General features: G+C 39.6%; 1 protein-coding gene across 1 annotated transcript in view; it reads left to right on the top strand.

Moving 5' to 3' along the window:
* Nucleotides 1-21523, top strand: part of LOC146618847 (uncharacterized) — a 35178-nt gene extending 13655 nt beyond the window's left edge. The window contains exons 18-33 of the mRNA XM_085370509.1: nt 2806-2976; nt 3399-3556; nt 3642-3782; nt 4435-4576; nt 4784-4935; nt 5149-5274; nt 5672-5861; nt 9946-10020; nt 11131-11259; nt 11399-11458; nt 11545-11661; nt 19653-19804; nt 20447-20533; nt 20660-20806; nt 21016-21213; nt 21326-21523. Coding sequence (XP_085226635.1) covers nt 2806-2976; nt 3399-3556; nt 3642-3782; nt 4435-4576; nt 4784-4935; nt 5149-5274; nt 5672-5861; nt 9946-10020; nt 11131-11259; nt 11399-11458; nt 11545-11661; nt 19653-19804; nt 20447-20533; nt 20660-20806; nt 21016-21213; nt 21326-21442 — 2162 coding nt within the window. The 3' untranslated portion in view covers nt 21443-21523. The remainder of the gene's footprint in view (nt 1-2805; nt 2977-3398; nt 3557-3641; nt 3783-4434; nt 4577-4783; nt 4936-5148; nt 5275-5671; nt 5862-9945; nt 10021-11130; nt 11260-11398; nt 11459-11544; nt 11662-19652; nt 19805-20446; nt 20534-20659; nt 20807-21015; nt 21214-21325) is intronic.
* The last annotated feature ends 3837 nt before the right edge of the window (nt 21524-25360 follow it).

Here is a 25360-nt window from a genome sequence, read left to right as displayed (position 1 = left end):
AAGAAAGAAGGTTTCTTTGATTTATTAATTAGGAAAAACTTGAATTCTGATAACCCTTTGTCCCACCAGGGGTTAATGTCACACAGGCAATACAATTCACATGGTCACACTTTTTCTTCTGTGACAAATTACTTCATATAACTGTGAACTGTTGTTAGTGGTGTGAATCATCCCTACCATCATGTCACAAATATGAACTAATGGTGGTGGTGTGAATCATAGGTTTGCAAGGTGTGGGGTGCCTGAGTCACACTCAATTCCAAATTATAGATGCATAAAATGAATCTTGTTCAACCCACGTTTATTTTTGCACAGCCCATTGTGATACACACCCCTCAAAGTCCATGCTTTCGAAAACAGGAAGATGTAGCCATTTTATTTATCGTATTGCACATGGGAATATGCACACCATTTGATTTGCTTTTTGGGTGTTTCTATAAAAAGTGAGTAAATATCTACTGCTGCTGAAAACAAAGGAGAAACATTTCATGGGTAATTTGTCTGTCCATGTCTGTTTTCAAAGTTTAAATTAGGCTTTGGAAGTGAAGAAGAGCTCCAGGACAATGACACTTACTAAGTTAAAGTTGTTTTTTTTTTTTTTACACGACCTTTATATATCACAAGGAGCCTGTCTCAAAAACAAACAAACAAACAAATAAATAAATAGATAAATAAAACAAAGCAGATATTGCACACACACACACACACACACACACATATATATATATATATATATATATATATATATATATATATATATATATATATATATATATATATATAAATAAAACACAAATCATTTGCTAAGGACTGAGTACATCTTTCAGTTATTGGCTCCTCGTTAGTGGAACAACGTTAATGACCCATAAAATTTGAAGCGTAATATGGCTTTTGGAAATGAGTCATCATGCCTCACTTTTTTCATATGACCTTTTTCCGACACCTTGACCTAAAAAAACTTATGAAAAAGTGTTTTGGTGATATCGTTCATGTGATGATTATTAGAGAACGGTTAGAATCAAACATAACAGATTTTTCACAATTTGAGAAATGAAAGTGACTGTTAGTTTAATGGCCAGTGTCTGTTTGTTTTTTTTTTAACTGGAAATTAAGAGACATTTAACTTTTTACAGCAGACAGGCAAACCTCTAGTTAACCTAAGTAATGTTAAACCTCTAAGCTAAATTTGGCTGCTGCGCCGAGAAGTATGCTTGACCTTTTGTTGCTATTGGTTATGTAAAAGAAACATATTACCTTGGCTGCAGATAAAGCATATTTATAATTCAGTATGCACAAGAGCCAGAAATAATCCAGTTTTGATTTACATAGTTTGCATTGCAGTCTCCTGCAGGCATGGAAACGTGTTTCTCCAGTAGTACAAAGTAATTAGAAATAGCTGATTGGTAACCAGAGAGAGCGTTAGGCCAAAAACCAAAAGGCAGCCTTTGTGAGGGAGTTAAACAGTTTCCTGCACAATAGGAAACTACACGTATTAAGAAATCCCAGAAAGGCTTTGCATAGAGTTTTGACGTTTACATGTTAATCTTTGAATTCAGATGTTTTTCAGTCCCACACTCACAGCTCCATAAAATGAAGCACCTACAAAAATGCTAATAAAAGAATGGGATTTTATAAAGAGTTCACTGAATTTGAGTAGTTTACATTAACGGGTTGCAACAAGACATTTCTTCCCCCCTAGACATGACAAACTGTAAGTGGCATTAGTGTACCACAACCACAACAACACAGTCATGAAGAGTCAGACCATGTCAACTTACAGAACGAGGTCTTTAAGTGGTGAGCTACTTACTGCTCGCTCAATAACTGCACAGCGCCAAACCTTCTCTGACATTAACATCAGCACAGAAACTGTGCACTGGGAACTTTATGGCATGGATTTCAATATCGATAAATAGTTGTGGTCAGAAGTTTATATAAACTTTCGAATAACATGGTACTTAGGCATTTTTAATTATTTTTTTCAATTTTTCCTTTTCCACAGTGGAACTATTATACAGCATACATTTTTAATAACTTTAAAAACCAAGAATTGGCCTTTGACATCCACACATTGTCAAAAATGTATTCAGGCTCAAATATATACATATTCCCTCGTGTTTCAACCACCTAGCTGTTGATTTAAGGTGAAGTTAAAGAATTTGAAGTAACCATCCTTCAATATTTCATCCACTTTGCGCAATGTACCAGTACCACTGGCAGCAAAACAACCCCACAGCATGATGCTACCACCACTGTGACTGACTGGAAACAGTTATGCTGGTGTCCCAGAAGTTTCCAGTTCATGGCTGAGTTTGGTTGAGCTTTTGTGGTTCCTGAACAAACCAATTTCCTCTGGGTGGAGCTGTTTTATTTCCTCTTATGTACAATTGTTTGTGTCTACAGTTGTTGAAGTCTTGGAATCTACAGCTGCTGTAGATATAAACTGTAGATTTATATATAAACTTATATAAATCTACAGTTTTTTTGTAGATCTTCAGTGAGTTTCTTTGACTTTCCCATTGTAGTTGCCACAACTGCAGTGTTTGACCTTTTTTCCTTGATAATCATTAAGGTGATTAGGTTCACTTCTCATGATGTTTAACATGTTTTGTAAGATGTTTCGAGAAATCATGATCATGTTTCATTTAAAAAAGGTTTTGTCTGCATTTATGTGTAATGAATGTAAAAATTCATTCTTTTTTAACACTGGTTAAAAAGCCTTGATAGAAATATGTTAGTTGACAGAACTTGAATGATTGCATTTGTTTCTTCTTCTATAACACGCTTCTGTTTTGTTCATACCAGGAGAGATGCCTCTGCCAGGTTCAGATATATGTGTACCGGCTTTGCTAGGGGTGGAGTATCCTGATCCTTTAGGATCTGGCCTTAGTGTACCGATCCTGGGATTTCAGATTGACCTTGTTTCTGGGAAAACAATACCACTGGCAGGGACCATGGAGGACCCAAATGGAAAAGGTATTGTGAAAACATGCTTTTGATATATAGTATAAAACCTAATCTTGTCTAATTGGCTTTTCACTAGCTAGGACCGCATCCTAATTTAGATTTGATAGCATGTCTAGGAGATAATGGCAGGTGGCGTGAGTATGAACTGAGGCTGCAGTTTGGGGAAGGCTTCAGAGGAGACTGGCAGCAGCTCCCGGGCCTGGCGGATCCCCATGTACTAATGACAGAGGAATTAATTGAAAAAAGAAGGGTGAGAATGAGAACTAACAGCTTGTAGTGCAGGTGAATCGTATCTAAACCAAGAACTGACACAGGAGCGTTTGAAGTTTAGTCCTACTCAGGAAATTTCAGATAAATGATCTCCAATTAAATTCAGTTAAACATTACAGAATTGTGGAAGTTCTGCTTACTGATGCTGTTATACTTCACAGGACTGGTGGCGATCCGTTATGGATCTCAGACTGTTGACCCAGTGACAGGGCTGTTGGCCCCAGTCGTCGGGGCAAGGCTGGATGCATCTAGAAAAAATGTTGTGCCAGTTACATCTTCCTACTGGTTAATGATTAGAGAGCAAACTGACAGTGTGCAGGTAACAGATAGATGTTTTCACAAATGCCCCCCTCTTCTGATGTGATATCTGATATGATATATATATTTTTGTTTCTTCCTGCCAGGTGGAGGCACTTCAAAGAGAGGTGTGTGTGCGAAACGGTTACTGGCAGCAGCAGAGGCAGCGGGAGGAAGATATTCTAACTGATCTGGACTCGACTCTGTCCCAGTGTTTCTTTAGAGTCACAGACGTAAACTCTTATCAGGTCAGCAGGAGCGGTTTCCTTTCTGGTTCTAAATATCTTATAGAGCCTTAACTTGAAGTATAGGGGCGACCGTGGCTCAGGGGGTTGGGAAGCGCATCTGTAACCGGAAGGTCGCCGGTTCGATCCCCGGGCTCTCTGTCCTGGTCGTTGTGTCCTTGGGCAAGACACTTTAGCCTACTGCCTACATGGTGTTGGCCAGAGGGGCTGATGGTGTGAAATGGCAGCCTCGCCTCTGTCAGTCTGCCCCAGGGCAGCTGTGGCTACAACTGTAGCTGCCTCCACCAGTGTGTGAATGTGAGAGTGACTGAATAGTGACATTGTAAAGCGCTTTGGGTGCCTTGAAAAGCGCTATATAAATCCAATCCATTATTATTATAGAGCAAGAAATTCAAAGGGGTTGAGCTGTTTTAACATTTACAAATAATGCAAATGAATCGGGAGCAAACACTGGAAAATAAAGTTTTCAATTTCTTTATTGCACTGCAAGTGAAAATGTTGTTCCTCCTCAATGTTCCTCTACATGAAGATATGAAAGTGTGTGTCTGTTCTCTGCACCTTAGAATGGGGATATGTTCATGCATTTGGCTTTTTAGTGTCATTGTGCAAATATGTGCATCTTTTTCTCATTCACAGTGTCTGTACTCTGTTTCAGGCCCAGTGGTCTGGGAAGCAGCTGAGGGAAGCAGCCATGGAGCTGCAGGATTCAGCACAGACAGAGGCCCAGAGGAGAGCAGCTCAGCACTCCCGCTTGGCTCTGATCCTGCCTCCACTTGTTCTGCACATCCTCACGTTAGGTCAGTTATTTGGCAAGCTGGTAGGAGTGAATGAAAGCACGAAGGAAATTATAGTCATGACCTGCAGTGCACTTATATTCATAGCTTTCCAAAGGAGAGTGGTTTCTTGCCAGTGTCTCACAGCACACTAATTAATTAAAATATTATTTTTCTTTTTATTTGGTTTGGCAGGCATTTAAGCTTATGTTTCTCCATCTGTGGGAACAGGTGACGAGGAGGAATGGGATCAGCAGTGTGTTTGGCATTCAGAGCTCCTCTCTGGCCTTGATAAATTGGACATGTATATGGATCAGCTGCAGGAGGAACAGGAAAAATGGATGGCACAGGCAGGAGATTGGTCAACAAACATTCATGCTACAGTAAGAACAGTTGCTTTATGGTTTATTGCTATCACTTCAGCTGTGTAAATGAGTGACACCGTTAGGCCACTTCCTCTTTTATGCCAGCAGTAAAAAATGTATGGTATAGAGAGGTTTGGAACGTCTTGTAGTTAAACTTTAACGCCAGCTCTTTGCTGTGAAAAGCACTCTCTAACACTGTAAATAACAAGGCTGTCATTATTTTTCCTGCAGGACAGAGAGCTGGGACAGAGAGAGCTGGTGGAGCAGTGTTGTTCCAGACAGACTGAATTGGAGGCCACTCTTAATCCACTTCACTTTGTCAGACACCTTTCGCTGCTCCGTGCAGACACTGCTCAGGTGAATAAAGAACACTGAATATAAATAAACCCCTTAAAAGAAATAAAAATAGCAGAAAACAGAACAGATATTTTTATCTTTTATTTTGCTCTCTGTTTTGTTTGAACCTTTAGTAAACAGCCAAAGTGAGGTGAAAGCAAGCTTAATCTCATCACCATCAAAGTTATGGCTTTGCTGGTAGAGTTTGCAACTCATAAACTTTTAAATCAATTCTGATAAATCTTTGATAAAACTTTGTAGGAGTGTATAGTGGGGTCATTTTAACAATCCTTCTAGGTCTTCAAGGTAAACTAGAAGGTAAAAGTAAGACAGTGAGGTGCCTTGGTTTAAGATTGGACTCTTGTTGTATAAATGCTTGGATTGCGTAACAGTTATCTTTTTCTGCTCGACTGTCTAGGCTGTACTGTGTGGGAAGTTTTGGTTCAAGGAATATGGCCTGGTGCAGTACAGTGGATACCAACCGAATGTGAAGATCATGGGTTTGCTTCAGCAGAAGGCTTTGCCTCTGCTCGAGAGACTGAACCAGCTCCTTGAAGAAAAACAGCCAGCTGGATTCTCCTCCAACACATGCAATCAGCACATCTCTGGTACATAATATATACTACAGATTGCCCTGAAGAAAGCACAGTTTCCAGTTAAATAAAGGCAATTTTTGGCTTTTCTCCATGCCATTGGATGTGCCAGCTTAAGATGTTTGTATATAAAGTCTTTGCATAAAACAGAAAAACCATCCATGCACTCACAAATATATGAGTTAAGTACTGGGCCCCAAAAAAATATAAGGACACAAAAAAGCATACTGCAGAACTCAACTTATCAACTTATTTCCTGTATCTTAGCAGTGCGTGACATTTTGAGCACACCTGCTTTTCATCATCTTAAATCAGGGATCTTAAATCACCTGTGACTGGTCACATGACCACAACCCAAGACAATCAATCATGACAATCTCCAGAGCTCATGTTTATTTTAACTCCCACATTTTAAAAATGTTCTACAAAACAACAGAGGCCTTTGAGACAGCCTTATTTCTCTGTAGTACGTTGAACTTAACAAGCAATGAAATCAACATTTTATGTTAATAACAATAATAACAAATAATATTTCTGCATTTCAAACACTCAAGGACATTTCCAAGACATAAAAATTGACACCTTTAATAATAACACAGCAAAAGTTAAAAATAAAACAATCGTACCGTGGGACTAGACCAAACTAGATGATATAAAGTACAGTTAGGCCGATGGGGTTCTTTTTTCGACAGTGTAATAGTTTTTGTAATTTTGCCTTGCCAATTTTGAATTGAATAATTATTTTATTACTTTATTATTACTTTTGATTGGAAAACTAAATATTAAATATATTTATATAAAAGTTTTAAATATCAGTTTTTAATACTTGAATACTTGATGAAAGTCTTCTGCTCTGTATTTGCATCTCTTAACGGTAGAATTTGATACTGATACATCTACCTCCTGCTACATCAAAGTCAAAGTCAAAGTCAACTTTATTTGTCGATTCTGCCACATGTACAGGACATACAGAGAATAGAAATTGCGTTACTCTCAATCCCTAGATAAATAGCAAATGAACATTTAAATATATTTAAATATAAAAGTGATTAAAAATGCAAGTAAAATAATTAAAAAGTAAAAATTTAAATAAATAAAATTTTACATATAACAAGAAAGCTATACAATATACAATATAATGGGTAAGTGACATTGAGTGTAAACCAGGCAGAGTAGTGCAAATAGGCAAATAGTGCAAATGGAGATTTAGTAGTGTACGGTAAGAGAAAGTGTAACAACAAAGTCTTATGAGGTAATGGCAGTCCAATGCTCCACAAAGTGACTGGTAACTGGTGCAGGCCAGTGAGTGAGTCAGAGAGTGTGTGTGTTTGTGTGTGTGTGACAGAGTTCAGTGAGACCGTGGAGGAGAGAGGGGAGAGGGGGCAGAATCGGGAGGGAGTTAAGCTTCCTGACAGCCTGATGGATGAAGCTGTCCTTCAGCCTGCTGGTCCTGGCCTGGAGACTCCGCAGTCTCCTCCCCGATGGCAGCAGCTTGAAGAAGCTTTGCATTGGGTGCGTGGGATCAGCCGCTATGCAAAGGGCTTTTTTAGTGAGACGGGTGCTGTAAATGTCCTGGAGGGAGGGGAGAGAGACACCAATGATCCTCTCTGCAGCTCTCACTATGCGTTGGAGGGTTCTATGACAGGACGCATTGCAGGCTCCAAACCACACAGTGATGCAGCTCGACAGGATGCTCTCGATGGTGCCTCTGTAGAAAGTGTACATGATGGGGGCTGGTGCTCCTGCTCTTCTTAGTTTGCGGAGAAAGAAGAGACGCTGCTGTGATTTCTTGGCCAGTGCTGTGGTGTTGTACGTCCAGGAGAGATCCTCTGTGATGTGCACACCCAAGAACTTGGTGCTGCTCACTCTCTCCACAGACGCTCCGTCAATGGTCAGAGGAGCATGTTGGGTGTGCATTCTCCTGAAGTCCACAACAATCTCCTTCGTCTTCTCCACATTCAGAGAGAGATTGTTGTCAGCACACCACGTGGCCAGGCGTCTCACCTCACTTCTGTAGTCGGTCTCATCCCTGTTGCTAATGAGACCCACCACCGTTGTGTCGTCCGCAAACTTGATGAAGAGGTTGGAGCTGTATGATGGAGTGCAGTCATGGGTCAGCAGAGTGAAGAGGAGGGGGCTCAGCACACATCCCTGCGGGGCCCCTGTGTTTAAAATGATGGTGCTGGATGTATTACTGCCAACCCGTACTGCTTGAGGTCTTCCGGTGAGGAAATCCAACAGCCAGTTGCACAGTGAGGTGTTGAGCCCCAGCTGGACCAGTTTTTGAATGAGCTGTTGGGGGATTATAGTGTTGAATGCTGAACTGAAATCTATGAACAGCATTCGAACATATGAGTCTTTTTTGTCCAGGTGTGTGAGTGCCGAGTGGAGTGCAGTGGAGATGGCATCATCGGTTGAGCGGTTGGGCCGATACGCAAACTGGAAGGGATCCAGGGAGGGGGGCAGGACAGTCTTGATGTGTTGCATGACTAGTCGTTCGAAGCACTTCATCAGGATGGGAGTAAGTGCAACAGGACGGTAGTCATTAAAGCAGGAGGGAGATGACTTTTTTGGAACCGGAATGATTGTGGTGGCTTTAAAACATGTGGGGACGACAGCCTGGATGAGTGATATGTTGAAGATGTCTGTGAAGACATCAGTGAGTTCCACTGCACAGTCTCTCAGTACACGACCAGGAATGTTGTCAGGACCCGGAGCTTTACGTGCATTGATCCTGCTGAGGGATCTCCTCACGCTGTCCGGTGACAGAGTCATCACCTGGTCACCAGGAGGGGGTGGGGTCTTCTGTGCAGTGGTGCTGTTTTGGACTTCAAAGCGAGCAAAGAAAGTGTTCAGCTCGTTCAGCAGGGGGATAGTGCTATCACAGGTCTGTGGTGGGGGCTTGTAATCTGTGATGGTCTGAATGCCCCGCCACAGGCTCCGTGAGTCTCTGCTGTCTTTGAAGTGATGAGTGATATCGCTGTTTGACCTGTTTTTTTAATAACCATGGAAATAATTCTCTCATCATTCACTTTAGTTGTCTTTTGTTGGGGTTCTGGCCTTTTGGTGTTGCTGAGCTGACCAGTGTGTTCTTTTTTTCTAAATAATGTACCAGATTATTGTTAGAGTTTGTATTGTTGATTGTCATTTATGCTTAGAAATATTTAACCATAGATGCTTAGAGGTGTATAATCAATTGTGTAGTGATAAGTTGTGTGATCTTTAACAGGCTACAGAGGCTTGGTGTGCATTCCACACCTACATCCTGGGAGCATGAGAGAGGTCATACCTTCTCTTATTGTTTTATGGTAGGATTAACGTAGCTACGTCTGTTCTAGTCTAAGTGCTTTTCTGTTTAGATGAACTGCTGGACTTCCTCACCGGGGGGGGGGTCTAGTCTACCCTCTTCCTGACCAAGGATGTTTGACCCTTTGATCAGCAACACACACACACACACACACACACACACACACACACACACACACACACACACACACACACACACACACACACACAGGCAAGGTACTCTTTGTTTGTATGTAGACGTCGTATGTTAATGAACCTATGCATATTCATGTAACCTCAATAAAAGGACAGTGTTACGGGAGGACGGATGAGAGCGACTGGGGTCAAGCGAAGGGACGGCGCTCTGTCTGGTCTCTCCCGTGCACGAGTAACATGAAGAACTTTGCCTATTTGTGTCTTGCTTAGCAGTGTAATTATATTGTCTTCAACGTTCCAGCGGATGGGTTCAAGCTACAAACCTATCATTATTGATTTGGGCACTCTTAAAGTTTTTACTGACTCTGTGAGAATTTCTTTTGTTTTTTTTAGTTTCTTCTCTAATGCTGGTCCCCTTGCATCATCTGTTTGGAACCGAGAGTTAGGGAATAGCAGGCCTCACATGACCTGGAGTGGGGTGGGGGCAGGCCATGTACAAAAATTGCTTTAATTCTTAAATAACTAAAACTATACTTTTGTTAATCCTGATCCTTTAGTTTAAAAATCCTCTGTGATGGCGTACAGTGGGAAAATTATGAAAGCTATGTCATAATTCAAAAATGTACAGACTTCTAAAGTTAGATTTTTAATGTTTTAGGTTTGTCAACAAAGCAGGCATATGGTTTGGAGAGTGCATCTAGAGTCTGGACAGCCTCCGTGCCTGTCGTGAAAGGTATGTGCCATATGAGTGTATATGTAGAAATAATGCATATAAGCATACAAATATGTTCAATATGCCAAAAAGCACATTAAAGCATTTAAAGCAGTGAAACAAATGTACCTGCTGGCTAAGTCTCGGAGTAATCTTTGCCCCAAAAGAGAAAACACTAAGATAATAAAATGTGTATTGAGCAAACAACATATTGTGTAGGTCACTTGTCATGGTTTCCCCTTCGATTTTGTATTTATTTTATTTAATTTTTTATTTTAAGCCTATGTATATGGTATGGATGTCATGAGATGCTGTGCAGCAGGTAGGAGTTGGACCAAAACGCAAGACTCTAAACTAAATACATGAAAACAAAACCTAAAACTGGAAACTGAGAACAAGGAACTAGGAACAAAAACAAGAACCAGGACAAGGAGCTAGGGAGAAAGCTTGAAAACACAAGGAACAATGGAGAACACACAGCAATGTGGGAGGGTGTGACAACAGAGAAAGACAAAAGACTGAGGGTAACAAGGGAATGAGAAACATTCCCTTGTTACCCTAACCCTAACTGAATACACTGAACAAGGAACTATCAAAACAAAACAGGAAACATGAGACACACACAATAAGACACAGAACAGAACAGAGGGCGCGAGAGACAAACATGGGTCATTCTATTTAAACATATTATGTCCAGGGTTAGGAACGATACACAACCCCCCCGATGCTTTCATAGCAATACCATACAATGCATGAGGAAAAACAACTAATTAAAACCTAAGGAGTTTTAAAGAAGAGAACAAATAGTCTTAATTCCTGTGACTGTATTTGATTGCTGTGTCCAAATATTAACTTGGGGTATTTCTATGAAGCAAGTTTAGTTTACCAGATCCTTATCAGGCGTCCCTTACCCGAACATCAGCAATGTGTTCACACAAAGGTGAAGTCAACTGAGGGTTTATCAGTAATTTTTGTGGCCTTTTCATCTTCGCTAATAATATTCTTGCTTTTTTAGTCAGGATTTCATTTTTGCTTTCTTTCACACCCTGAGATAATGTGCAAGCAACTTGCATATTAAACCTCTGCAGCGTAAATACATGGTTTAACACGTTTCTTTGTGCGTTCTCAAAGGAATCTCAACCCAGTCTTTCAGGGAGACTGGGAACATTGCTCAATCTCAGGACACCGGGCTACAAGCCAGCTCGGCAGTGACACACAACTCGCAGAGACAAACTGGATCTTCTGGCATTCACTCCCAGGGTGAGACAGAGCACACATACTGATCTCATACTACACAGATCAGAGAATGCTAACAACTTCCTTTTAAAATTTTCAGTCAGAAGGTGAATTAAAAATAGTCACAAAATAATAACAATTATGTTTTAATTTACTCATACAGAGAGCCAGCATATGAAAGAATCCACTCAGTCGACACACATCACTGTTCCCAAAGTTCCAGGTATTTATGATATGATGCCATAATAGGACAGTTTAAATGTTCAAGGGATAAGACATACCAACTGTCATCCATTCTTTGTTTCTTAGAGGAGGAGTGGACAAGGCTGCTGGAGCTCTCTCCTCTGTTCCAGCTGTTGAAGGGTGTGGAGCTGCAGCTAAAGGGTTGGGCCTCCAAGGCAGGGCTTCTTGCAGGAGAGCTAGCGAGTAAGTTGGAAAGATTTGAGTTTTTTGTTTCGATTACAGTCACCAACTGTATGCAGCAGCTCACATTAGGACACTTTTAGATAGCATAATCATTAACTGTAATTTATAGACATTCAAGCATTGAAGAGATGAAAGCTAATCTTTAACTGACCTGATTTTAATCAGAAAGGTAAACTCTATAAATGAAGTTTTTATGCATGTGTGCGTGGCTCAGGTGGTAGCTAGATATTTTTAGATGAATCAACCATCATGTTTGAAGAATAAGATGTGCAGATCATTTGGATCATTGCTGTGCATCTAGCTAGTGTGTCACATATTTTATCTAAAATGTTACAGATAATGTGACTCGGGTAGGTTGATATTAAACAGTTGATAGGATTTCATCAATGCCCACATGTGTTTTAGTTGCTGTTTAATGGAGCCCAGGTGGGAGAGATTTTCTCCATATGTTAGTGTGTTTGGCTTCTAGGACAACACCATTTAATTAAGAAACTGCCATCAGACCTCTTTTGCAGAAACATTGTGACATCAAAATTGATATTGTTATAACTATAAAGAAACTCTAAACAATTTTATTATTCTATAACCTTTTATTTAAGATCATAAAACAAAGCTTGTTGTATTTACATCAAGGTTAGCTAGCTGTTAGCTAACAACAGCTGTGTTTCTGTGGAAAAGCTTGGGTTGTTCTATCAAGTTGATAATCACCTTCATGTAACTGACAGATAACAGAAGTATATCATGGATATCAAACTCGGTTCATAGTGCAGCGCCTAGCTGAGCTTCTTTACTATGGTGCCAGTCAACAGATGGCATTGCATGATAACATCCTAAAGAGGATCTGAGACTTAGAACTGCGAAGTACAGGAGTGCATTACAGGAGGACAGGCAAAGACAAAAGAAGATCACAGACTGTAGTACAATAAGTACATTTAGTGAATAATAACATACATTAGGTAAAATGGATCACAGGACTATACTAGAAGAAGGAAGTGTATTTGCTAATACCAGAAGGGACATGCGCATGGCGATGCTTGACACACACATACCTACATAAAGTCAAGTGCAACCCAAAGTAACCATTGAGGTACAAATGGAGGTTACCACATAAGCACAGCTATGTGCGTTAGTACCAGCTTACAATACTTATTTCTGAAAAGGCAGTATCTCTATCCTAACCACTGTGACAAGCTGCTGATGTGTGTGTTATTGGTTAGGAGGAGGGGTGGTCGGTATGCGCATTTGTAAAAGACACTATAGTACTTATTTCTGAAAACAAATGATCATAAATACTACGTCAAGATCTGTTTGTGTATGTGGGCTTGGAAGAAATATAGCGTGAGAAAAGGCAATGGGTGCGAACTCAAAGAGGCAGGTGTGAAAACATCTGCATACAAGAATAGGTAGCTGCAGGCCCCTCTGTACTGACAACAGGAAATGGCACTGCCACCAAGATCAGACAAGTGGATTTTAAAGAAAGGAGGACAGGAAATGCAAAAAGAGAGATGATGACGACATTACATCACCTATCGGGTTCTGTAAGGACAACTATATGTTTCCAGCATTATGTTATAATAAATATGTGTTTAAGTTTCTAAGTTCATTACTTAAACAGTGTTTTGTGATTGATAATATTGTACTTTCTGCTCGCCTACATTTTTAAGTTTTTGTTACTGGCTGTGTTGCAATTTAGATTATTAATTTTGAATATAAATCAGATAATAAGTCTGTTAGAATCCTCTGGATTTAAACATGCATTTGATTATAATATAATATAATATAATATAATATAATATAATATAATATAATATAATATAATATAATATAATATAATTGGAAATAGGTAGTTCTACACAATGATCATTTTTATATTGTTTTGATGTTCGTTGTATATTCAAGGAATAAATAATATTTAAAACAGTAATTAGTTATATCGGTGGACAGTTATATGAAAAAAGTCAAATTCATTCTTACACTCTGTTTTTGCTGTCATGTGTTTAAAAACTAGCTGCCATGGTTTAGGTTTTAAATGTTGTATCTGAAGAAACCACAACGTTTCAGTAGAAATGTTTGGCTATGATGCACAGCACTGTGTTTGATGAAAACCAAACACAGGTGGTGGGAGTATGATTCGTGCTCATATTGTGCTCAGAAGACTTGGGTTTCTTGCAGTCGCTAAGTCGACCATGAACTCTGTATACTGTGTACTGTTGTTTTCGTTACTCATAAAAGATAAAGTATTACACATGAGCATTGCCAGACCCTACAATATGAACTTCTGCAGGCCACGAATGAATTTCTCTGACCAAATGATTAGAAACAGACTTCATGAGGGTGCCCTGAGGGTCCTGTTGTCCCAGTGTTCACAGTCCTGCACCGTGGACCTTGACTGGCATTTGCAATACAATAGCTGAATTGGCAGGGCACCAAGAAAGACCCGGAGCATGAAGACAGACATGAGAGGCCGTGGAGAACGTTATGCTGCTTGTACCCCCACTTGCACCCTAATCTAAATCCAATACAACACCTCTGGGAGATTATGTTTCAGTTCGTGTGATGCTATCATGTTGCACCTTAGACTGCCCAGAGGCTTTGTAATGCCGTAGGCCAGATCTGGTAGGAAATAACCCAGGACACCTTATAAGGAGCATGCCCTCATGTTGTCAGCCATGCATACAAACACATGGGGGCCATCCAAACTTATGAGTAGCTTCAATGAAATTTCGACAAAATGGACTCACTTACTGCATCATTTTTCACTCTGACTTTTGTTGTATCAGAATCAGAATCTTTAGTGTTGTTACATCAAGAAAACACGGAACCATGAAACTGAGGTGCAATTCTCTCTTTGAGAAAAAAGAATAAAATTATTGACACTTTCGTCTTTCACAAAAACTGATTTTTCCATTCTGGAGCAAATTCAAGAGAGAAGGGCTGCAATTCTTATGCTGCATTGAGCTGCTACACTTCCACCCACACAATGGCAGCAGACAGCACATAACCACAGCAAGTGGAAGGGTGTTATAAGGAAGACACAGAGGACTGGAAGAGTGGGCTTTGACTTTAAGGCATAGAAAGTATTTTGAATCCTGATGGCAGCTTGATGGAGACAGCCACATGATGACAGACTCGGTTTCAAAATAACCGATGTAACATTTTTTTGAATTATCCTTCTCCATGACCTCTTGTTTGTGTTTCGAGAGAGTAGCGTGGGGGGCAGAGTAGGCTCCTCATGTAGAGAGAATTACCGGCCTTCCACGTGTGCTTCCCCACTTTAAAGAAAAATGTAAAATCTTTCACAATTCAAACTTTGACTCTGTTCACATCTGTCAGCATCAATCAGGACCAGCGAGCACCATCATGCTCCGAGGAAGGCAATCTCTTACATTAAGGCTGGATAGAAACCCCAGGTGCGCCTACATTTAACAACCAGCCTCCTCAACACCGTCTCTAATTTGCAGCTTCAGGCTGACCTGGGTAAACAGCTGAAGTTCCCACAGCACATTGAAAAAATATCCCTCCGACCAGACATGATCATTATTTCTGAGGCCTCAAAACATCTGATCATGCTGGAACTGGGAAGAGGGGATCGAGGAGGCCAACGAGAGGAAACACGCAAAATACCAGGAACTAGTGTAGGAGTACAGGGGAAGGAGCTGGAAGACTTTCTATGAGCCCATAGAAGTGGGTTGTAGGGGTTTTGCAGGGCGATCACTCTGCAAAGTCCTGTGCTGGCTGGATGTGTCTGGGGCAGCCAAGAAGAGGACCATCCAGGCTGTGAGCAAAGCAGCAGAGAAAGCCACAAGGTGGCTGTGGTTTCAGAGGGCTGATCTGTGGGTTGCTAATGGTGCAAGTCGGGGCCTGATCACCGCCGACCTGGTCGCCTGGGTGAGGGTGTATCAAGTTGCGAGACCCGAAACACCTGATGACCCCAGGATACATGAGTGAAAATGCGTGACAGTGCATCCAGGAGGTGTTTCTTGCATAGTGACTGTGTTGACATCTGTCGACTTTAATTCTCTTGATAAATATAAATAGGTGTCTACTGCTGTGAGCTGGTAAGCTTGTTAGAGTAGCCCAGAAATACGGCCAGTTTAGCAGTTAAACTAACCGAGAGAATAAATTTGGACTGGGTATCATTAGGATGTCACTGGGGAACAGATGGAGTGTTTTGCTCTGCTGGCACAGCTTTTGGCCTCTTCTTCTGGCAGTAATAGCCCAAAGAAGACAGACCCACACCCCCACCCTACCCCACACCCCCCTACTCTTAGATGCAGTTATGTACCTTTATTTGATTGGCAGAAAGTGTAACAACAGAGACAGGTTTAGTCAAGAGCACCTCAGACCATGCGCTCAGCTGTTGCACAATCACAGATTCACAATTAAATCATGCTCCATCACAGATGGAAATTTTTTTATTTAAGTCTTTTAAAACTCTATGCCTTGTTGGATCCCCTTTTGCTTCCATAACTCTTTATGAGATAGATTCAGAAAGATGCTGGAAACATTTCTCAGAGATTTTAGTCCATTCATATTCACATGACAACAGCACATATTTGCTGCAGATGTTTGAGCATATCCTTAATATCCTTGCTGCATATCCTTAATCCAACCCAGTTCCAAAGAATTTGAATCCAAATGCAGATAAAAAAAACAGCCTTAATTGAACTAAAAAACATGCTTTTAATAATATGGTTGTAGAAAAGTCCATAAACAAAAGTGAAAGTAAATTGTAGGCACACGACACAAACGACTATCAACTACTTAAAATAGGAACCAACTAAACAGGAAAACACCTAATACAGAGACTTTACCAGAATATAAAGCGAGGAACAGTAAGAAAGTAATGGAGCTCAGAGAGCAAAAAAATCATCAACCAACAAACAAAACTATTAAACTAGTCCTTTTTTTTTCTTTATTTCTATACTTTTGTTTATTTATATTCTTTTGAAAAGCATCCTTCTTGAAAGGTGCTATACAAATGTAAGTTATTATTCTTATTCTTATTCTTATTATCCATCCATTCATTCTCCTCCACTTATCCCTAATAGTGTGTTTGGAGTGCTGGAGCCTATCCCAACTACCATAGGGTTACAGGCAGGGTATCTGAACAGGTTGCCAGTCAACACAACGACGCAGACAGACATTCACACTCACATTCACGCATATCACAATATCACAATTTAGATCCACCAATGCAATCCACCTAACTGGGGTTTAGCTGGAGTTTGCATGTTCTCCCCATTCTCTCTGGGTACTCTGGCTTCCTCCCCAGCCCAAAGACATGCAGTTAGTGGGATTAGATACTATTATTATTATTGTTACAAAACTTAAAAAATAAAAATGACGGACAAACTGAAAACTCTTCATAGTAATCGTGAGAAAACTCGAAATGAGTCCACAAAACCACTGACCATTACACTCTAACCACAATACAGGAAGCTAGTTGAGAGCTCGCTTTTACGGTGGTACATTTTTCTGGCTGATAACTTATTAGAACAAATGCTAGTTATTTTATTTTAAAAAAAAAATACAAAAGATGGATGTTCTTCCAACTGCCAAGTGTATTTTCATATCCTTCCGCACTCCCTTTTCATTAGCACTGCTACTGACCAACCTAAAGAATTCCCAAGGAAAATGCTTTGGTTAATGATAGCTTCCCTTTAAGTCTTAATAGCTCTTAATTTCTGAGTATACTCAGAAATTAAGAGCTAAATCTATCTTTAAAAGTATAAAAATCTATCTTTAAAAGTATACTTTTAAAGATAGAAGTATACTTTTTCTGCTAAGACAATGTTAATTTTAATAACTGTACACTGAGCAGTAAGAGCGATCATGCATCGGCCTCAACTACACACATGCAAACTGTATTTTGCATTGCTGTTGAGAAAATACTGATACGCTCCACACACCGTTAACTGAATACATCATAGCAATACTATAAGATAAGGAAGCATTTACTGATTTTTCCGTTTAGGAACTTCCCTTCCATCCATTTCCTTTTTTTTTTGCTTGCTTGGGACTTTCCACAGCATTGTCCCACATTTTCACACTTGTACCAGTAGTTGATAAAGTAATTCTTATGTTATTAGAATAGTAAAATCCATCTGTAAACCAAGCACGAATGTTTATTCATTGAACAAACACTGATGTCATATACATTCTGGTTGATTTTTTTTCCATTGCTGAAACAACACACATTTTCGCACGACACAAAATGATACACGAAACTGCAGATGTGGTTTTTGGGGTTTAGCAGAAGATTCCAATAACTGACAAGTAACACCTATTGATGTCTTGTGCTAAAAATACAGTCTGCAGCACAATGTATGTACAGTGTTGAGCTTGAACCAAACCAAAAAAAAAAGGTATTCTAAATGAGATAAGACAGTTTAAACACATTCAATTATGTTTTAGGCATCAGTTCAGTCCTTGGAAGAAAATGTTTATTTTCTCTCTCAGTCTTCGTGTCTTTTCCCTCCCAGTCTGGTTTCTTGCAGAATGAGTATAGGGAAAGTACCAGCTTGTTCCTTCTTGTCTTCAAACTATAGTTACTAAAATTCTTGTGTTGTATTCAAAGAGAAGGAAAAATTCCTATTGGACCTGTCAGTTCTGACACCCACAGATTTTCAGGACTTCCAACATGGACTTTTACAAACATTACATAGACTAAACCTGGTTGCTGTCAAAGCTTCACTTATTATTTTTATACTACTAACAAAAAGACAAAACCATCACAGTCTACATTAAATTGTGGTGCGCCAAAGCTGTACCATCCATTGTCTGGCAATGGGCTTTTCTTCCCCTCTTTGATTGCCTTGTGAGCATCATACATCTCAGAAGTCTCAACCTTGCTGTTACCTCCTCTTGTCCTGTGTTTCAGCAGAGGAAAAACAAAACAAAACAAACAAACAAAGTAAAAAACCCGGAATTGGGTTCACAAGTCTGAATTCATTTAGGATTTTCTCTAATCAAGAAAGTATGGATCAAGGTTCAAATATATAGATAAACTCACTTAAAACTTTTAATAAGTGATGCTGAAGATTCTACAGTGTGTTTAACTTGACAAGCGTCACATTAGTGATCATGACTGACTTTAACTGTCAGTTATGAACAGTTATGAACAGTATTTAGACAAAAAAAATATAACATGTACAAATATACAGTCTTATATTTTAGGGGTTATAATTTCATCTATTCATTTGAACTTACTTTGAGTTGTTCCTTCATCAAAGATTGACTACAAATGATGTGTTTTAAGCACCATACATATTAAACTCATTTCAAAATTATTCTGTTTTCTATTCAAGTATAATGTGATGACTTCAATAAATAAAAATTTGTTTGAATTAAAGTCTGATTGAAAGATCTCGATGGCTCAAAATTTCATTAGCATGTTTTACTGGCAAGTTGCATAAAATCCATGTACATCAGGCAAGATTATTTTGTTATTTTGACAATGTTCATTCAATGTAAAAAAATAAAAAATAAAAAAAAAAACCCCAGAAGAAAGACCTCCTGAATCAGAGTTACATTTGAACAGTTTGATTAAATTATCTTCATACATAAAGGTATTTGAGATGTGTTCTTTGATGTGCATGCAGTCTGCATTCACAATATGACATATACGGGAAATTTTGCACGTGTGGTTTTGTTGAGGTTAAGCGGAAGATTCCAAGACCTGACAAACAAACAAACGTGCAGATGATCTGCTAACCACTGAATGTGCTTATCGAAATTCACAGATAGAACTAAATTAAACCTAACCAATAAAAAAAAAAAGTTTTCTAATTGACATCAAGAAGTCACACATACAAAACAATATTTTGAGATAGCTTTCAATTTGGGGTTTGGGGTAATGAATTTCTTTTCCTTTCCCTTACCATGTGTCACTTGCAGAATGAATCTGGGGGTAAACACAACCTTGGTTGTTCTTGTTTTCTGACTATATCCACTAAAATGCAATGTACTGTTTTTTGTGTGTTGCCTAGACAGAGGCAAAGGTTTTGTCGATGTCCTCGATGCTCAGTGGCAATGTGAAGGTGAGCTGATTCCTTTGGAGCTGTCAGTCCTGAAGCCCAGAGAGTTTCTTGTCTATCAGCATGGACTGTTCCTGATGCACACTCTGCATAAGCTAAAACTGGTTAGTGTCAAAGCTTCACTCTCACTCTGTTGCGTACTGTGAAACAACTAAAAGCTGTAGTCTTTGGCCCTTTGTTATGTGAAATCATGTCTATACCATTTGATATGTCAGGAAAATCACACCGGGATTTCCTTAAAAATCCCACAAATGTTTTCTTGTGGATGAAAGGATTAAAAAAATATTGGTTTAAGGTCAGGGTCACTGGGACCTTATAAAATGTGTGTTTTTGAATATAACTCAACTCAATTCACCAACTGGGTATTAAAAAGAGCATGGTTTGAAGGTGTGCTGGGAAAATGCACCATCTTATCCTCATAATTTTTATCCTATCTATAATACAGGAGAAAAAGCTCAAGGCAGCAGACAGAAGCTGTATCCTACGTGGGCTAGACATTGTGATTTTCCTAATCAGTGACTGTTGTCTAGAAATCTCAACCTTGCTGTTTTGTTTTTTGTTTTTTTTCCATATCTTTTCCTTTCGCCTAAATATAGCTATTTATCTATTACATGTTCAGTTATTAATTATATACTGGATATATTTGAATCCATGCATACATTTGTCTGAATTTCTTTTTTAATATTAGCATGGCTTGAACTTAAGCTGGAATGTTATAGGAAAATAAAATTGTTCTTTTTTAACAGACTCCAGTCATTTCAATCGAGATAGCATCTAGTCTCCCAAACAACACCTATTTCAACAATGTCTTCAGAAATTCCTTCTTTTATCAGGTAAACTTATAATATATATATATATATATATATATATATATATATATATATATATATATATATATATATATTAAATGTTCCAATTAAATCTAGTTTAGAGTGTAAATCTCTGATGTATGTTGACAGGAAGCCGCAGAAACTCTCTTTGTCCGTCGCCAGAGGTTGCTCTCAGTTGGAGGCTTCTCTCTCCTGCTACTCCATTGTCTGTCCCATATCAAAATTAAAGACATGAGCTCTGACTCCAGTTCTGCCTTCCAGAGACTTTTTTTCAAGGTGCAAACACACTAAGTGTGCATGAATTAAATTATTTTTTTTCTTTTTGATATAAAATAGGCCTTTAATGAGCTTTGATTTTGCTTTAAAGCCAAACTTTACATTTCAGGTTACCTATTGTTTGATTCTAGGTTGGATGACTTTTGCTCTATGGCAGTGTTTGTTGTAATTAATTAAACTAATTTAATTTACTTCATGCCATGTCATAGGTACTCCAGGAATGTCTGGGTGAGCTCTTTCAGGCTAGACTGGGTGCCTCTTCATCTGAACAGGATGCCAGTTTGTGTGTTTGGTATCAGAACCAAGATGCTTCAACAAGGAACATGAATGAGACTTGGTGTGGTTCTCATGCTGCCTCACTGCTTCAGAGACTTCACAAACCAAGCAGAGGATTGCTCTCTGAAGATGTAAGTATCTAATCTATTTGTCTGAGAGAGTGAGTGAGTGAGTGAGTGAGTGAGTGAGTGAGTGAGGGACTTTGACTGTTTTTTTGTGTCTGATTTTGATTTATACAAACAGGAAATTGAGAAACTTCAGAGGAAGCACAGAGAAACATCTTTATTCTCTCATCTTGAAGAACTTCTGAGAGAGAAGAGTTCTGAAGCCACAGAAAAAGCTGAAGACCAGCCTGGTTGAACATAGTGCATGCGTTTCACATTTTCATGATAATGTTAAATATATAGGAAAATCTCAAATCTATTTAAGAAATAAATACAATAAAGGCTAAATTTACTATGTGTCTGACAAACTGTGCATTTATTATAATGCAGTCTGAAGGAGTTGTACAAACAGAAAAACAAATCTCTGAAATAAGATTATAAACGGTAAATGCAATGAGACCAACAATAACAGTATCGACAATAAAACTTTAAAAAGTTCATATTGTGTTTTATTATGCCAAATTTATGGGGGGCTAAATATTTATTTTTTTCCTTCTCAGTTTTCTTTAAGAGATTACTTGAAAAAAAAATCTAAGCAAATTAAGCAATAAAAAAAAAAAATCAAGTTTATGCACATGAAAATCAAAACTTAATTGAGGCTTCTCATTTGACAACAACTTTTGGCTTGCACCATGAAAGCAAAGAATTGTTTTGCTTTTTACTGGTAACGTAAACGCCACACATAAAGACGTCAGTCCATATCTAGTGGTGAACGTTGAAGAGCGAAAGCAGAGGGCATAAAATGGCTGGAATTGCAGTGGGAAATACCAGAAGCTTCACTTTTGTTCAGTAAATTTGATGGAGACATAAATGATGATAATAATTATTCCACAGATGAGTCCGGCGATGTTCAGCGTCTTGGCTGTTTTTGATGCATCTTCAGCTCTGTCGATGTCTCCGCGTCCATTTGCCGACTCTACCTTTGAAAGACAGCAATCAAAACGATTCAATTTAATTTCAGTTTTCTAGAAGAGAGTTTACTTGAAGTAAAAAAATTAAAGTAAAATTTCTGCTGCTGAGCAATTCAGTTTTACTTTTGGGACACAACTAAAGTAACAGTTGTTTAATCCCAGCAAACCAGACTTTTCTTTTTTAATCGATGCCCCAGTAATATTATTTTAAAATAAAATGTAAATTATTTTCCCGTCCACTTTCAATATATTTTTATCAGAAAATATATTATGCTGCAGAATACTAAAAATTGGTTTGAATGTGTGCAGGAGTACATATAAAAAAGTTTAGTGTTCAGTATATTTTACCTACCTTGCTAGAATAGATAATAGCTGCAATCCCGAGAGGCAGACAACAGCAAAAAGTATTAAAGATGGACCATCCAAGATAGGATGAAGGAGGAGTTTGGCGTACTTCCATTGTATCCCTCTGTCAACTTCAAGTTGATGAGAACTATGATTCACTGGCAAATGTAAGTGGCAGGTGGGGGTTGTGACTCGCATCATTTTATCGGGGAAGGTGCAGGGTGTGGTTTGAGTGAATATTCAGTGTTGACGAATGAACTGTATTATCTTCATCATTGTGATATGAACATATCACAGTGAAGACAGCCCGAAGGATATTTTCCCCCCACATTTAATATGCACACATATGACCCATTACACTGAGCCCTTGATACATCAGATTTATTACAGGGTGTTCCTCAAACCTCGTATAAGCTCTATTTCATAGCACCTGGCTTTGAGTTTACCAAACACGCGTTATGAGTATATTGTTACTTTCTGTCTCTTTCGACTGTTTCTTCATGCGTGTTCTATCGTTATTTAAAGTTTAAAGGCGTGAAATTGGACGGTCTAGTTCTGATTAGCGTCACCGCTGTCTCGGTGGAGTTTAATAAACTCGGCCGTCTGCTTCTTGCTATTGTAACGTGAGGGTTCACTAGATGGTTGGGAATCTCTCTGAATAATTAGGAACAGCAAGACGGAGACGGATAACTTTTTAGCAGCCTCTTTACTTTTAGCACCCCGCAACAACAACCCACACTTCCTGTGTGCCGCCCTCATGAATACTTCACTGGCCTCTCAGAAGCCAGGAAATCTTATACTCAGATCAAAACAGGGAAAACAACCAGGTAGATATAACACATACTTATTACTGGTTTGAACATGCATGTCTAAACATTCAAACATGTAAACATGTAAATATCAAAACACGTAACCACCAAATAGCTACATAACTAGCTTTATAACCTTTGTAAACACCTCTTTGTATATCAAAGTAGATTTAAATTTACTTCTACACTTTACATTTTCCTCCCCCCCTCACATAAGAAACGTCCCCGTTTCCCTACAGAAAAGGAAGAGAAAAAAAAACCCCAACATGCTGCAAGCAAAGGGGACAACAATAACACAACAGCAAAACCAAAAACAAGTTCAGTTCAAAACATAGTCCTTGAGGTATCTGGGAGGCACAACTTGACGTCTCCCACATCGCCGTGAAACACCAGATACTCGATGAGGAGTTGAAGGGACAATGTCTGATTGGTGTATCACCACATGGCCAGAGGGAGAAGTCGTTACAGTCTCAGACCGAGGAGAAGGGGACAAAGGAGAGTGGGAATGGGGTCGTGACTGGTTTAGAGGTGGTGGCTGACAAACCTGAGGGTCTGATGAGGTTGCAGGGCTGCGGCCCTGAACATTCCAGCTCCCTTCAGCTGCAGATTTTGAAGCTGTGAAGGGCAACGCACCTGATAATGCAGTCAACTGTGGAATCTGGGGCTGTACAGGTATGTCACCAGCAGGTGAGTTGGTTCCACCTTTAGGAACAGGTGCTTTGTACGGCCTGAGACGATTGTAGTGAACAATTTGAGTCTTGTCTGATTGGTCCAGGAGGTAGCGAATCCTGTACGTGACACCAGGGTTTTCTCCATCTGTTCCAAGGCACTCCAATATCTCAAAGGGGCCCTTCCAATGTGGAGCAAGTTTCTGCTTTGCTGTAGTGGGGTCATTTAACCACACCAAGTCACCCGGAACATAAGGAGTGTGTTTGATGCCCCTATCGTACAATTGTTTCTGCTGGTTGTGGGCACAATCTCTGTTCCATGCAGCAGTGCTGAAGGCAGACTGAAGTCTCTGAGTCAACTGGGTGACGTAGTCAGCAGGAGAAACAGAAGTAGATGATGCTGACATGTTGGTAGGCAACAGCATATTAGCAGGCATCCGTGCCTCATGTCCATGTGTGAGAAAAAATGGCGTAAACCCCGTGGTAGAGTGAGGACTGGTGTTGTAAGCCAAAGCAACTTGATTGAGGCAGTCATCCCATTCGCCAGGCTGCTGAAGGAGTAACTTAGCTAACTGGTCAATAAGTGTTCGATTGAACCTCTCGACCATCCCGTCGCATTGAGGGTGATATGGGCTGGTCCGTGTCTTCTGGATGCCTAGCAGCTGACACAGATGTTTCACCAGGTCAGATTCAAACTGACGTCCTTGGTCCGTGTGTAGCATTTCAGGGATGCCGTGCTGACAGATGAAGTTGTCAAACAGGCATTTTGCAACTGTTGTGGCACGTTGGTCTGCGATAGCATAGAGATTGACATATTTCGAGAAATAGTCTTGAACAACGAGCACGTACCTGTTGCCACGACTCGTAATGGGGAGTTCAAGTATGTCAGCTGCCACCTTTTGAAATGGCTCCGCAGCAACAACTGTTTTCATTGGAGCTCTGTGATGAGGTGTGGGATTCCGTCTGGCATCACATGGAGTGCATTGTGTGCACCATATTCTGATGTCACGTGACATGAATGGCCAGTAATATAGCTGCTGAGCACGTTTCAGGACCTTATCTGCTGATAGGTGACCGGACACTGGGTTGCCATGCAGCAGCTGTAGGACAGTGTCTTTTAAAGATTCAGGAACAACCAACTGATGCAACACTGACTTTTGGGACGGGTTGAAAGCTTTACGACAGAGTAAGCCATTGTGAAAGGTAAGTCTAGAGTACTCATGCCATAGCACTTTTTCCTGAGGTGGGCATTTTTTCATACGCCAGTAGGGTGGTTTCTGACCCTTAGCTTTCCAGCCAATGACTTCTGACAGTACAGGATCTTTTTGTTGTTCACTTTTGAGATCATCTTCAGGCAGCTCAAGCACAAATGTGGATGAAA

This window comes from Diplotaxodon limnothrissa, linkage group LG14 (genome assembly GCF_057381915.1).
Source record: "Diplotaxodon limnothrissa isolate DT_005_m linkage group LG14, D_limnothrissa_male_GT1.1, whole genome shotgun sequence".
Classification (NCBI taxonomy): Eukaryota; Metazoa; Chordata; class Actinopteri; order Cichliformes; family Cichlidae; genus Diplotaxodon; species Diplotaxodon limnothrissa.
The sequence above is the reverse complement of the archived record's forward strand: the minus strand, read 5'-3'. Positions and strand labels throughout refer to the sequence as shown.